The 15,421-nt window shown below is 48.2% G+C and overlaps 1 protein-coding gene across 1 annotated transcript in view; it reads left to right on the forward strand.

Moving 5' to 3' along the window:
* The window catches only part of BBS4 (Bardet-Biedl syndrome 4), a 35,849-nt gene that overhangs the window by 16,694 nt on the left and 3,734 nt on the right, over window positions 1-15,421 (forward strand). Inside the window, exons 4-13 of the mRNA XM_032700430.1 lie at window positions 2,380-2,443; window positions 3,192-3,303; window positions 3,863-3,935; window positions 5,495-5,548; window positions 6,969-7,096; window positions 8,555-8,609; window positions 10,079-10,147; window positions 11,490-11,642; window positions 11,771-11,942; window positions 12,602-12,671. Coding sequence (XP_032556321.1) covers window positions 2,380-2,443; window positions 3,192-3,303; window positions 3,863-3,935; window positions 5,495-5,548; window positions 6,969-7,096; window positions 8,555-8,609; window positions 10,079-10,147; window positions 11,490-11,642; window positions 11,771-11,942; window positions 12,602-12,671 — 950 coding nt within the window. The remainder of the gene's footprint in view (window positions 1-2,379; window positions 2,444-3,191; window positions 3,304-3,862; window positions 3,936-5,494; window positions 5,549-6,968; window positions 7,097-8,554; window positions 8,610-10,078; window positions 10,148-11,489; window positions 11,643-11,770; window positions 11,943-12,601; window positions 12,672-15,421) is intronic.

Consider the following 15,421-nt stretch of genomic DNA (forward strand, 5'->3'; position numbering starts at 1 on the left):
TCTGAAAAGACTTTTTGTCTTCTGAAACACCAGGTTGGTCAGGACTTGTCTCTCTGCTGGAGAGCTCCTGGGGGTGCTCAGGAAAAGGACAGGCTGAGGAAATGCATTTTGCTCTTAATTGAAGGAGCCAGAGGGTTGGATTGTCAGCACAGTGATTTCCTGTCAGATCTTGGTTTGAACAGATATAAACAAAAGTTGGACTAGTCCTCTGCACAGAAAATAGTTTCCCTTTTTTGTTATCTGGCTGGATTATTTTGGTGTAAGTTGACTATTGGTAGAGTCACAGAGTACAGAAAAGAAAAGTATGTGCAGCTCAGGAAACCAGAGGGACATAACAAGTGGATGATATAATGGCAACACCGACTTCTGCACGTCTTCATTGGTCAGGGAAGCAAGGAAAATAGGGAGGGAAAGATTGGGAGAAGACAGCTCATAAATACTCCTCTGCTTGGCAGGCCAGGTTTGCTGGCCAAGGAAAAGGCAGCACAGCTTTTCCTCAGAGCTCACAAACCAGAGTTTCTGCAGCAAGATTGCAGGAGTTTGGCACCAGACCACAGCAGGTTAAATGACCTTCCCTCCTGTCCTGGATGTGAGGGGTGTGTGCTCAGAGGGCTGGGTTTGTCCCAAAAACAGGAACCTCAGCATGCCAGGATGGTTCATCAGTCCCTGGGGAGGGAGAGGCACCTCCAGAGGTGATTCAGCTCTAGGAGGGCTGAGCTGCCCCGGGGGGGGGGGGGTGTCTGTCTCCCCCCCTGCTGTTACCTGGGGTTACAGATCCAACCTGGATGCCCTTAGATGTGATAAGAAGAGACATTCCCAAACTTGCTACCTGGGGCTGATGCCTTCAAAACCAAAAGAGGTATTGGCAGTGTCCCCCAAGGCCTAAATTGCTGTGAACTCCTTGGTTACAGCATAGTTTGGGCACTTGTTAAAATCCATTAGATTTCTTTTAAGACTTAATTAAGAAACAAGTGACCTGTGGTACTAAATAATTTTCCTCTCTCCCACTCAGTGCTTTGAAATGCTCCCTCTCTAACCTGCTTTTAAAAGCTTTCCTATTTTTCAGTGCTCTAGATGGCCATTAAAAGCTGTTTATTTACCAACATCAGCTCCCCCATGAAGGCACTGAACTGATTTTAACCCTCTCAGGGCCACTCCAGCAAGGTGCAAACAGAGCCTGTGGCTGCAGCATCCCCTGGGATCACACAGGGACTGGTTGGTCTCCTGCCAGTGTGTCTAAATTCTGCCTGTGGCTTAAATAAACTGGGGGGGGAAAGCTGAGATTACAGATCATATTTCTCATCTCAAGGCCTTTTGCTGTAGGATTTTTTTAGGGTTTATAGAATTAATCAGATCTCTCTAAAAGACAGCTCTCTGTTGCCCTCTCTTGCTCTGAGAATCTGGGTTTATGCAGATGGAGCAATACAGAATATCCAAATTGAGATGTGTGGTTATTTCTGAGTTCTGTAATAATGCACTTTGTGAATTATGTAGATAAATTAGCAGATGCAGGTGAGGGAAGAGCAGCCCAGGTTTGTTCTTCCTTTTCCTTCCTCTCTTTTTCCACGTGAAGATTCTCAGTAATAACTTTCCATCTTCTCAATAATTTCTTCTCAACTCATATCTTCCCAGTAATAACTTTCCCAATAACAGTTTTCCTTCCACTGTGCTGGATTTGAGGTTCAGTTTTCAGGTCCTTCACTTACATCCCTCTGGGAGGCAGGGGCTGCTGGGACTGACCACACACATCTGGAGTGCCAGATGAGCACCATGTTACTGCTCACACAGGAATTATTCTTCCCTCCCTGTATCTCCTCCACTTCTGCACAAAAGTGGAGTCTCAGTGCAGAATTGATGCCTTTTGTTCTTACCCAGAGTGTTCATCCTCCCAAAAGTCACTCTTTTTGACCAGTTCTATAATTTCAGGTCACCTGTGACTATGGATTATGTCCAAACTGCACCCTCACCCCAGACTGGCTGCTGCATGGATGCAGCCAGCAGGAATTTACATTTCCATCAGGTTTTTTCCCCCCTGCACTCCTCATTTGTTCATCTGGCTTTCATTGACTCAGCTGCAGTTGCTCCAATTCAATTTATTTCTTCACAAATGGCCTGGAGCAGATACCCTTATCAGCAGAGGATGCTTCCAGACATGCCTCGTGGCATTTTCCCCAGGTAGTATCTAATTACCTTTGGGAATAGGAATGAACAGAGGAATACTGAGAGGGCCACAGTATTCCTGGCACAGTGCTCTCCTGGGCACCCTGGGGTTGGCCCAGTCACAGTCCAGTGCCCTTATTACAGGTGGGGTTGTGGTTTCTGTGACTGAAATCAAATCTCTGTTAAAATGATGCAAGTTTGCAACTGCTGTCCTTCCAGGCTGTCATCAAGGAGCAGCTCCAGGAGTCCCAAGGGCTCTGTGAATACGCTGTCTACGTCCAAGGTACGTCCAGAAGTTCATTTTGCTGAAGTAAGGCCCCCCCCTGATTTGAGATGGAGTGAACAGTGAGAAGGGGAACAGGTGAGGGAAACACATAAAATTGTTGAGTAAAAGATATCTGGGTTTTTTTTCCCCTGCTTACTCCATCTAGTTTTGGAGTTGAGGATTTTCCCCTGAAATGGGCAGATTAGGTTTTCTGTTTTCTCTGTCACTAATTCCTCCTTGGACTGTGAGCTCTTGCCCTTCAGTGCCTTGAGGTGTGTTTAACTGGGTTACAGTTGTTATGTTTTCTCTTAGAAATCTCCACCTCAGGTGATTGTTGTCTCACTGTTGTTTCTGAGGTTGGAATTCCTCTTCCTGCCCCGCCCTCTGTCCCCTAAAAAACGTCCCCCAGAACGTGGCATTCCAATTCCAAGTGCTGTGGTGGGGAGGACAGCAGAGATTTGCTGGCCAAAGACACACTGTAGAATCTGGGGAGGGGAGAAATCCAGACTGCATCTCTACAAGGAATTGCCCAGGGTTTGAAGCTTCAAGCCTTTACTCTGCCCCCCAGATTTCTGCAGGCAGGCAGAGTCCTTTGCCTGTGTTGTCATTCTGCCCTCAGACACATCTCCTTGGAGTGCTGCAGGAGGGGAAGGACCAAAGGAGCGTTGCTAAAATAAATCCATATCCCCCCTTCTTTCCCTGCTGTCAGAGGGACGTTTTCCCTGCAGATAATGCACTAATTTGCCTGCTCTGTGTTGTCTTACAGCTTTGATATTTCGCTTGGAGGGGAAGATTCAAGAATCTCTTGAACTTTTCCAGACATGTTCCATTCTGAACCCACGGAGCGCTGACAACCTCAAGCAGGTGGCACGATCCCTGTGAGTGGTGTTTTATTGTTTCTCTTTGATGTGCCACCCAGGACCTTCCATGTTTTGTTTTTCTGCCAGGCTGCTTAATTCCAGACATGTTTCCTCCTTATCTACACTTGGGTTGGCTCCCAGAAGCGTGGGTTGTTCTTTAAGCAGAATCCCTCTTATCTGCCTGGCTGATTTTGTGTTTTCTTCTTCTTTGGGCTTTAAGCAGAGAGGTGACACTGATTTCTAGTTCACAGCCACAGGTGCTGACCTGAGCTGGGCAAACTTGCCCTACAGACCCCCTTCTGTCTCTGAATGTTCTGTTAGGTCACATGTCTCTTTCCTTGGAGACAAAGGCAGGCTGCAGAGTCTGGGAATTCATTCCTTGCATCTCCAGTAATGTCAGGATGGATGACCTTGGCCCTGAGAGGGAGCAGAGCTGAGATTGCTGAGATTTTAAGCTTCTCATGCAGCTCTCTGGAGAACCAGCAAATAGCATCATTTCTCACTGGCAAAGGTGACAGTGGTTGCACAGCAGGGTCTGAAAGCAAGGAGAACATAAGAATTGAAATCCTTTTTGCAGGTTTCTCCTGGGGAAGCACAAGGCAGCCATTGAAGTGTACAATGAAGCAGCAAAACTGGATGAGAAGGACTGGGTGAGTGTCCAGTGAGCTGCAGATTGTTGTAGGAGCTGCAAACTTGTCCCAAGGCAAGGTGAGCTCACACTGCCTGTGCTCTGAGCCTGGTTTGGCTCACAGGAGCCAGGCACCATTCCACCTGCAAAGCCCCACACCTCGTCTTGGGCCACAGAGAACTCAACAACAGGCTTGAGCTTTGCAGATATCAGTTTGAACGTGACCAGAGCTGTATGTTAAGGGGAGTTTGGGAGTTTCAAAACCCTCAGTTATTAAAACTCGCTTGAGTAATTGGGAAAGCTTTTGTGATGCAAAACATGATTGAAAATACAGCAGCAATGATTAAATTAGCCCTCCTACATAATAAGACAGAGAAGAAAGAGCGTTGCAAAGGGAAGAGTGTGACACTGGGTGAGAGGGCCTGGTAGCCTTTTGCAGGTGACTGTTTTGCCTGCAGGAGTGTTTCTAAGATAGGCTTGCAATATGTGAGCTCATCTGTTTGTTGCTCAGTACATGTAAAATTCAGGATACAAGGATATCTTTGGTTTTATTCAACTTACCCTGTGCCAGACGACTCAGAAACCTTTTATGCTCTGGGTCTTTTTCCCACTTGCATTCCCTTAGCTCACCAAGCTCCTTGCAGTGCTTGGCATCCTGTAACCCTATTTACATCCCAGCAGGCAGATGTCAGTGGGGATTTTGATGAGTTATTCCCCATTCCTGGCTCAGCACTGGAAGCAGAGCCAGGCTGTGCTCTTCCCTTGTTCTGCAAACTGCAGCAACCAGCAGTCATTGCTCAGTACTGTCTTACACAGCTGGAGAGGCTGTGTGGAGGAAAACACCATTCCAGGGGGGTTAATGGGGAAATAAGAGAGTTTCCTGTGGAAGGTCAAGGCTGTCTGAGCTGGTGAAGCAGTGAAATGCTCACCAGGATAGAAAAAAGGAATGGGGGCCTTGCTTTTCAGCTCCCCAAGATGTGCTGGGATGGGGAAGGTGCCAGGTGCTTTTCTGTTAAACTGTGGGTGAGGAATGAGAGGCATGGATGGTCCCTACGGTGTTACCAGAGTGTTTAGGATCTCCAGATGATCTTCCTACCCTGTGCAGAATTGTTTAGGATGCCAGAGGGATGTCAGCCCTTCTGGTGCTCAGCTTCTGATTTGCCTAATTTTTAGGCACATCTTCCAGTTTAGTCCAGCTGGGTTGGGCATTGTGCATATCCTAATGATGTACAGCTGGACTGAGAGCCACCCATAAGGGCAACATCTGTAGTCTGAGAGAGTGACAGCATGGGGAAGAAACCAGTCTGTGCTCTTTGTTCTCTGAAGAGGGATTCCTCATCTCTCTGAAGAGAGATTTGTCTCTCTGGTTTTTGTCTCAGTGGACTGTGATCTTTTGTGTACAATCCCACTTATTCTCTGTAGGTGCCTGAACTTGAATTTATAGGTTTACTTGCTCTACAAAGCAAGAAGGGTGTGGGCAGGCACAGGGGTCTGTGATCCAGGTCAGTGCTGCCTGTTGCTGCTGTCAGATTCTGTATTTCATACCTTGTGCTGATTTGGTTTTGTTCTTTTTTCAAACAGGAGATAAGCCACAACCTGGGTGTGTGCTACATGTACCTGAAACACTTCAACAAGGTAATGCCAATGGGAAGCAGGAAGCATCCCAGAAATCTCACAGTCTTTGGTAGCTTGGAGTGGGTCATTTGCAGTCATAGGTATGAAGGAAGTTTTTTTACTTCAGCGTTTGTTTCTGGGATCAAAGGTTTGTGAGCTGTCTCTATTCCCATTTGTCTGTTGAATTACTCTGAGTCAGCTCCAAGTCAGTGGGGTTGGATAAAGGGAGCCTGTGGAAGAGCAGGAGGCTTTTTCTGAAATTCAGGATTTTTCAGGGAGCATTTCTGGTTTTAAACGCAATGTTTGAGAAACCTCAAACTAGACAGAAAACCAGCTGTGCTCCAACAAGAGCTGCTTCTGTCTCTGAGCCTTTTAGAGCCAAACCCATGAACAGTGCTGGCTTTGTGGGAGCAGCAATCCAGATCCATCCTCCTGAAGCAAGAAGTGTGGTGGTAAAGCCCCAAACCATTTCCCCATCTCAAACTGCTGTACCTCGTGGGGAGAGTTCCCAAAGGAAACCTGCTGCCCCTGGGGTCTGGCAGGATTCAGAGGGAAGAGTTTTGGGCTTGGTTTGCTGGAGGTGCAACAGGCACCTTTTTTCCTCCATGGAAGGGGTTTGCTCCTGTGTCTGAAGCTCCCTTTGCCCCGAGCCTGGAGCAGAAGTCACAGAAGAGCACAGCTGCAGTGTGGGCAGCACTGACTGCATTAGCTTTGGAGCTGACAAAGGACTTCTTGGAAGCTGAAATGGAGTTATATTCTCAGTCTGAGCATGCTCCTCACTTACCCATCCCTTGAGTGCTGGGGGTGAACACTGAGCTGCCTCTGATCCAGTTTGTAAGGGAAAAACCAGCATTTAGAACCTTTTTGTTTCCAGTGTGGCCCTGCTGCTCTTCCCAGTGGGGTGCTGTGGCCCTTGCAGCAAACCTCAGCTGCATTCCCTGTTTGAGACATCCCTGTAAAGCAGAAAGCTCTGGAGTATAGGTTCACACTTGGGATTTGCTGTCTGCACTGACACCTTCCAAACTGAGACCTGCTCACATCTCTGGGATTTTCACTTGGCAGTCCATGCTCACTGCTGGAAAGGCATTTTAGGGAAGAAAAGGCTGTAAAGTACCCATTCACCTGACAAATCCGGAGCTTCCCCAAACCAAACAAGCTCAAATCCAGGAACGGATCCCTGCTCCTCTCCTCCCTGGGAGGCCATTGCCTCCTGCTTGGCTTGAAGCACGTCCTGTTGCCTTTTCCTGCCCCTAAAAGCCCGTGGCTGCTGCTGCAGAGCTTGTTCCAACAATTATCTGGGCTGGGTTTTGTGTTCCACGTCTCAGGGGGTGTTGGTTGGCTGTTCTTCCCTGGCTCTGGGGGTTGCTCTCGGGCTGCTGCTTCACTGAGGGCTCTGTAATCACTCACCAGTTTTTGTTCTTCTCTCTGGTTGTGTCTTTAGGCACGAGACCAGCTCAACAATGCCCTGGAGCTCAACAGACACGACCTGACTTACATGATGCTGGGGAAAATCCACCTCTTGGAGGGGGAGGTGGATAAAGCCATTGAAGTCTATAAGAAAGCCGTAGAGTAAGAAATATCCTTTATTCCATCTGCCCATTCCCCTCCTATGCCAGGAGAAAATTGATTGGTGTCCCAGATCTGAATTGAGGCCATGATTAAAAAGCTAATGGTAATTATAGAGTCTCTGAGCAAAGCTGGCACTTCCAAGCTCTTCAGCTGTCTCTGCTCTCAGCTGTGGTCCTGCTCCTGCTGACAGTGTGGCAGGGAGGGAGGGAGCTGCTGGAAGGGCTGCCAAAAAAGTGGAATAACAAACGGATGGAGATGCCTGGGAGCAAACTGATCCAAAACTGACTTCATCAATCCCAAAGGTTTATCTACCAAAATGATCTAACCCCGATTGTCTGTCCCAAATCCTTGGCTGGGTCTCACATGCTGCTTTCCCTCGGAGTGGTTTGTGGTTGGAAGCTGTGAGTGGGCAGACTGGAGTGGGTTGGGGCACAGGGAGTTTATCCCACCCCATCACTGCTCCTCAGTGCCTGTTTTAGGGCATTCTTGAACATCTGATTTACCAGTGCTTTAAAATGTAGCCAACACTAAGGAAAAGCAGGAGCATGTCAGGAGCCACTGGAGGAGCTACCCCAGTGTTCCCCTACACGTCTGACAGTGGGTTGGGTTGGGTGGGCATTGGGACTAATCTAGAATGTTTATTACGTAAATAATCCTTGCTAAGCACCTTACCAGGTTTATGTATCTTATCCCATTGCTCCCTTGCCCTCCTTTCTTCCTCACTCCTGGTTTTTTTCTCCTTTTTTTTTTTTTTATTCTCATCTGCCTCTCATATTTTCCTTGCTGTTTCCAGCTCCACCATAATCTGTTATTCCATGTTTGTGCACCATCAGGCACAGGCAGTTTTGTTGTGGTTGAGGTTTAGAGGTGCCAATGTGAGTGTGCAGATCAGATTTCCTAAGTCTGGGCAGCAGGGAATTGAAAACTGACTTCTGTTGTGGTGAGGCTTTTTGGGTTTGGTTGTTGTTTCCATCCTGTTTATTTGTAATCTTTTTACAGGGTGAATTAAAAGTCTGATGAGGAATGTGTGTAGGATCCATGAGAAATGCTGAGCACTGCCTGTCCTACGTGGCCTGGGAGGCTTAGGATGGATGGATTTACAGGGTGGTTTATGGGAGATGATGGAAAATCCCATTTTGTATTTCCAGGTCACTGATGCAGACTCACTTTGCAGCTTAACAAACCCACGTTATCTTTTTACGTGTCCAGATCTATCCCACAGAGCCTTGCTGCCTTCCCATTGATATCCAGAGGACATCTGGGAAGCTGAGGCGTTGTGTTGTTCAAAGGAAGTCCTCATGGTGGCAATTGTTCTGATATTTGTGTTTAATAATAACAGTGAAATTAATTTCCTGGAGTGGTACAAGTGTAATGTAGCGTCATAATTCCATGTTCTGTTTTTACCTTGTTCTGGAAGGGCTGATAAGCAAATGCAACCCTCTGGCTTTTGTGTTCCAGGTTTTCTCCAGAAAACACAGACCTCCTCACAGCCCTGGGCTTATTGTACCTGCAGGTACTGAAGGCTGTTAGCTATTGCATGAACTTAATTATTTTCGAAAGAACAGTGTTGGTTTTTTTATAGAGTTAATTTCTGTTCACCTCCCCGTGACTTGCACATGTTTCTCTAAAGACTGAGTTTAACAGGACAGAGCTTGATTTTCTGTATCTTCTTGTTGCTGCTAAAAGCAAGTTGATTCCCTGGACCACAGCCAGAGCAGGAATTGTGTTTGGCAACGGCCCTAATTCTGTTATAAATCCTCCAAATATAACAAAACATGACTAGTCATTACCTTGTTCCTGGAGCAGGAGTCTTGCAAGTTATCCTACAAAAGCAGCCATGAAATTGTGAGTGTTAATGCACCACAGAGGAAAATCAGAATCGATTTGAATAACAAAGAGGTGCTTATCCCTGGGTCTGGGAAATGGATGGGAAGGGCCAGCAGATTGTTCCAGAAGTAAACTTCCCAGAGAGTGAACAAGCAAAGGACAGAGGCAGCAGTGCCTGAAAGGAGGAGGAGGCCACAGGGCTGATCCAGGGGCTGGAGCCCCTCTGCTCTGGAGACAGGCTGGGGGAGCTGGGGGTGTTCACCCAGAGAAGAAAAGGCTCCAGGAGACCTTAGAGCCCCTTCCAGGGCCTAAAGGGGCTCCAGGAGAGCTGGAGAGGGACTTGGGACAAGGGCCTGGAAGGACAGACCAAGGGGGAATGGCTTCCCACTGCCAGAGGGCAGAGATAGATGGGACATTGGGAGGGAATTGTTGGGTGTGAGGGTGGTGAGGCGCTGGCCCAGGTTGTCCAGAGCAGCTGTGGCTGCCCCATCCCTGGAAGTGTTGAAGGCCAGGTTGGATGGGTCTTGGAGCAACCTGGGCTAGTGGAAGGTGTCCCTGCCCATGGCAGGGAGTGGAACTAGATGGGCTTTCAGTGAAATCAGTTGAAAACAAAGAATCACAGGATGGTTTGGTTTGAAGGGACCTTACAGCTCATCTGGCTCCAATCCATAGGATTTCAGTGACTTTAACCTGTCATGTGCTCATGTAGGGCCACAGTCAGGCCCACCAACACTTGCAGTCCAAGGGAAGACAAAGAAAGTCTTTCTCACCTGAACAGAAGAGGCCTGGGCAGTGAGGAAGTTGAGGTGAGGGAATTCAGGATGTTCGGAGTAGCAATTCACAGCCTCTTTTCTTGGATAAAGGAGCAGAGAACTATCAACCCAGAGCTCACTCTTGTGTGGAAAAGTCAGAGCACAAACTATTTGGAAGCCTTTGCTTGGGTCAGAACAGTGAATCCAGCCCAGCCAAATAAATTTTTAGAATCTGTTCTGTGCATTATCAAACGGGAACATGTGTGTGCCATGGGAGCACTGCAAAATTCACTTTCTTGAATATGTAACTGAACCAGCAATTCTCCTGCTCACAAAGTACGTGTTCTCCTTCTCAGCCACCCTTATTCCTGAATTTCTGATGTGTATTTACTTCTTTTCCCAGACTGGAGATTACCAGAAGGCTTTTGAACACCTTGGAAATGCACTTACCTATGACCCAGGCAACTACAAGGTGAGGAGTGGGAATGATGATGGGACACCTCCTAAAGCTAATTCCAGTATCAGAGCTCTGCCATCTCTATCCAGGGCTTGGAGAGCCTGGAAAGGGTCATGTCCAGAAAGCTTTTTCTGAAATACATTTCTGTGATGTTTCCCTGGGTGGGGAGTTTGGGGATGTGTGGAGATAGGGAAGGGGGAGGAGGCAGAATATGGGATTGACCCCTTTGGTTTTTAATCTAAAGTTACACCAAATCCAGGTGGAATTTACTTAGGAAGGAAAGTCTTCTAGACATTGTTTCAAAAATCCCAAGAGCTGTGCTGGGTCCCTGTGACTCCTTAGGACAGAGCACAGATCCAAGTGATACTGCAGCATGTTTTTCTCTGCTGATAACCCTGCCTGTGCTTCCAGCTGCTGTATATATTCCCTTGGCTCTGGCCTGGAAAGCTGAGCTTGGCATCTAGGCTTCCTTCCTGGTTGTGGAACTGCTTCCCTTTTTAGAGGTGTTACTTCATTTCTCTCCTTTTTTTCCCTGTTGACAGTGCAGAGTATTGCAACGTGTGGTTGACAAACACGAATTATTGTGAAAACACCTTTACACTTACAAATTTTACTTGTCGCTGTGAAATCCTATAAAGGACTTCACTGGTGTGGTTTAAATATAGTGTGTTGCACTCACTTCCTTTTTTTTCCCCATGCATATTCCCACTAATTTTCAGTATCAGCCAGTCAGTGTGAACTAGGAGAGCTTTGCTGCTTATGTCTTGCTTGAGTATGTTTTACTCCCCACTTATCTTGTACCAGAACTATTTCTATCAGTGCTTGGTGGTAAAAAGAGTCTATAGATTCTTTTCATAGAACCATAGACTCAGAGACTCAGACTCTAAGAAATACTTCTGTCACCCCAAAAAATACCCTAAACACTCATCATGTTGCAATATTTATAGAATCATAGAATCCCAGACTGGTTTGGGTGAAGGGGACATTAAGGATCAGTGAGTTCCACCCCCTGCCATGGGTAGGGGCACCTTCCACTAGCCCAGGTTGCTCCAAGCCCCATCCAGCCTGGCCTTCAACACTTCCAGGGATGTGTTCCAGCTTCCCTGGGCAAGCTCTCTTATTTCTGAGACAGTTGTGGTCAAAGTAGTGCAGGAAGAAGCAGACTCAGGTCCCTTGTTCACCCTGTGTTCTGCTCTCTGGTGGGAGATCCAAGTCCCCATCTGCTCCCCACTGTTGGTCGGGGCAGCCCTTGGAAGAAAACCCTGAAAAAGTTCAGTGGTTGCTCTCGAGGTGGTTTTAGTTTAATCATTTTGCCCTCTTGCTGTTCTGCTGTGTCTGGTCCCTCGGTGTCCCCCAGGCCACCCTGGCTGCTGGCAGCATGATGCAGGCCCACGGGGACTTCGACGTTGCCCTCTCCAAGTACAAGGTGGTGGCCGGTGCCGTTCCCGAGAGCCCCCCGCTCTGGAACAACATCGGGATGTGCTTCTTCGGGAAGAAGAAATACGTGGCAGTAAGGATCATGTTTCCATTTTTTCCCATCTGTATCAAGCTTCATGCAAGCTCAAGGCTCCTGTGGTGCAGAGGCAGGAGGTCTGTTCTGGCCGGGCTGTCACAGCACATTTATCCCTGTTTTTGCAGGCTGTTAGCTGCCTGAAGAGGGCAAACTACCTGGCTCCCTTTGACTGGAAGATCCTGTACAACCTGGGGCTGGTGCACCTCACCATGCAGCAATATGCCTCAGCCTTCCACTTCCTGAGTGCTGCCATCAGCTTCCAGCCCAAGATGGGAGAGCTCTACATGCTCCTGGCAGGTATGTGATGGTCCAGCTCCAGCAGGGATCCAGCTGGGGGGATGCAGCATTACAGACACAGAAGGTGTGGGCTGAAGTAAAGAAATAGTGAATGAAGGCTTTACTAAGAAGCTCTTCCCCAGGCTGTTCTTCTGGGGTGAATAGAAGGTTGAATTGCAGTCAGATCAGATTAAACACTGAAAAAGACTTTAGGTGTGTGAGCTTGGGGTTGGGTTGCTTAAGGAGTGGGTCTGGATTTACAGCACTGGACATTTTTGGGATGAAATTAGACAAACATGTCCGAAGTGACATCGAGAGCAGATGTAGATTAGAGATTAGGAAGAAATTATTCACTCAGAGGGTGGTGGGGCCCTGGCCCAGGTTGCCCAGAGAAGCTGTGGCTGCCCCATCCCTGCAAGTGTCCAAGGCAAGGCTGGACAGGGCTTGGAGCAAACTGGTCTAGTGAAAGGTGACCCTGCCCATGGCAGGAGGTGGAATGAGATGGGCTTTAGGGTCCTCCCAGCCCAGGCCATTCCATGATTCTGTGATCAGCAGTCCTGGCAGCAGTCCAGGCAACCCTGCTGGCACATATTTTACGGCTGAATGACATTCAGCATTGCCCTAAAAATGAACTCCTTGTGAAACGTGAACTCCTGTGTGTGTGTTTTGCTTTGGTGCAGTTGCTCTGACCAACCTGGAAGACATTGAGAATGCCAAGTGTTCCTATGAACAAGCTGTGGCCCTGGACAAGTAAGTGTTCACCAGAGCTGTCACTTGTTTGCTCCTGTGGCTTTGCCTTCCTGCACCTGATGCCCTTTGTCTCTTGCTCTGCTTTGACCCAGAATGGTTTGCAGTAGAGACATTTTTATTCCTGTGCAAATGACAGTGCTAAACCCACTTTTTTTTTTTTTTTTTAATTCAACTCAGCTCTGAAAAATGAAAGGGGATTTTATTTCACACCAGCCTAAAGCTGGTTTTTGTTTTGCTGTTTGGTTAATGAGTCAGAGGTGATGACTTTGGATTCCAGCCCTCCTTTCAGTGAATATTTATGCACAGTGGAGCAGATTCAATAGAAGGAAACATATTTTGTAAGAAGTTTGAGCACTGTGCAGAGCAGTGAGATGCTTGGGATAAAGCCTGTTATGAATTGGGCAGAGGGAAGATTTTGGCTGGCAGAATCTGGGCAAGAAGTTTGTATAAAGCAAATAAAAAAAAGAGCAGGGTAGTTCTTGCTCCTTTTTGTTAACAATATCTATGTTTGCAGTCTAGATCTTAAAATCAGAGCATTTGGTTTCAGAAATGTGAAGCTGAACCTCACGGTATTTCATCATTTCAGGCAGAAAATCAAAATTATTTCAGATTTATTAATAGTTTTGTCTCTGTCCCCAGCTCACTGTATTTGCATACTTAGAGCAGCCAGCACTCTGAACCCAGAGTCTGTGCTGGGCACAGAGCGGTGCCAGGAGCACTTTCCATCTGCAGGGGCCACACAAGGTGGTGAGAGATCAGAGATGAGGGAGAAATCCTTCCCTGTGAGGGTGGGGAGGCCCTGGCACAGGTTGCCCAGAGAAGCTGTGGCTGCCCCATCCCTGGAAGTGTTGAAGGCCAGGTTGGACAGGGCTTGGAGCAACCTGGGCTAGTGGAAGGTGTCCCTGCCTGTGGCAGGGCATGGAGTGAGATGGTCTTTAAGGTCCTTCCAATCCAAACCATTCCAGGATTCTATTCCCAGTCAGCCTTCCATGCCCAGCAAGGCAGGACAGGACCTTAAAGATTGCTCAGACTCCTTAGTCATGGGCTTCTGTGCTTTGCTCAAAAAGGGAAAGAATAGAAATTTGGCTCTCCAGCTTTGCCCAAGTATTTGGCACTCCTGGGATGCTCCAGCTCCGTGGTCTGACCAGGAAAATAAACCCTCATCAAAGCAAGAATGAATTCCAACTGCTGGGGCCTGCTGCAAGGAATACCCAGGCTGTGTGAGGCTGGTTCAGCTGACACCCTGTGTGTTTTAACCAGTTATTGTGTAGCTGGATCTGTGTCCCCACAGGCTTCTTTTGCTGGCGTGTCCGGAGCTGTTTGGCTGGGATGCAGAGTGTGGTGTTGGTCTCCATCACCAGGAATGCTTTTATAGTGGCCTGGGTGCCATGCTGGGGGCTGGAATGAAAAACATCTTGGAAAAGCCTTTGGCAAAGGTGTTCTCAGTCCTGGTTCTGCTCACAGCTGCCCTGTCTGGGGTTATTTAGCCGTTGATTTTTCTCTGACTGTCGTGTTGCTTCTCCGCTCTCGGAGGCGGCGAAATACCCCCTCAAGGTTCAGTTAATTTTAAAACTGGCTGTTTCCAGGACTGTCTGATCTCCAGTGTTATGGCAAGGACAGGGAGGAGGGTTCATTCTGTGGTGGGGTCAGCCTTCCAGTTTCCCAGTTAAAGAGGAAGCCATGGCTATAAATGCAATCAGATTTGCCTGACAGTGTTCCCTGCAGCGCTGTCACCTCGCCCGGGATGGAGAGTCAGGGCCTGCAGGTGACACTTTCTTTACTGCCCAGTACCAGCAGGATCCTTCCCTCCTGCTCTTGTCCCTCTGCCTTGGCCCCCAGTCCATGGATGGCTCCAGTTATCCCAGCCACGCTCCAGGAGAGGGCACCAGTCCCTCGCTCACATTGACTGTCAGAGCACGGAGCATCCCCGCCTGACCCGTGTGCAGGGATGCTCCCGTGGGCTCCTGCAGGGAACCGGGGGCAGGCAGAGTCCTCCACCCACCCTGGCTGGGCCAGATGGGAAGGTGCTGTTGGAGGTGAATGTATCCTATTGAAGAAAATGGATACTGTGAAAATGAGGGTACAGAGAGCAGTTCTGCCTTGTGAAATCTTCATTGGGGAAGGGAGGCAGGAGTGTGCAGGGACCCGTGTTAGGTGGTGTGAGTCTCCTGTCAGGTCCTTTGTAATAGGGATCTCCTACTGCTTGTCTGTTATAGTACCTACAATGCCTGTGTTTTACTGGGGGAAGGAGAGAGAAGAGGTGAGGAATTGAAATGTAAAGAGCATGCTCTGGAATTGAAATGTAAATTCAATGTAAACAGCATGTTCTGCAGCGGGTTAGGTTGTAAAATAAAACCAATAAAGCAGGAGTCTGTTCCACTGCTTGTCTCTGCCAAGCTGTTCTCCTACAGACTGAGAATGCTGGGAAAGTCTGAGGAAAATTGGGGAAAGATCAGCTTTCACAGTGTGATGAAAGCCCCTGTCACTGCTCTGCCTGTCCCAGGATCCAGGGGCTGGGAGAGCAGGAAACAGTCCTGGGATGGTCCCCAAGGGCACAGAACTGGCTGTTCAGAGGGTGAGGCACCTGAGGGAGGGATTTATGTCATCGCTGACATGGGGAGAGTTTGCTGAGCTGAGGCACTGTGTCTGTCACCAAACATGAGGGACTCGTTCCCAGAGGACTCTGGCTCTGCAGCCCCTCCTCTGCCAGTGCCAGACACTGAGGTGTCCCCAGCTCCGCTCCTGGGGCA

This window comes from Chiroxiphia lanceolata, chromosome 12 (assembly GCF_009829145.1).
Source record: "Chiroxiphia lanceolata isolate bChiLan1 chromosome 12, bChiLan1.pri, whole genome shotgun sequence".
In the NCBI taxonomy this organism is placed as follows: Eukaryota; Metazoa; Chordata; class Aves; order Passeriformes; family Pipridae; genus Chiroxiphia; species Chiroxiphia lanceolata.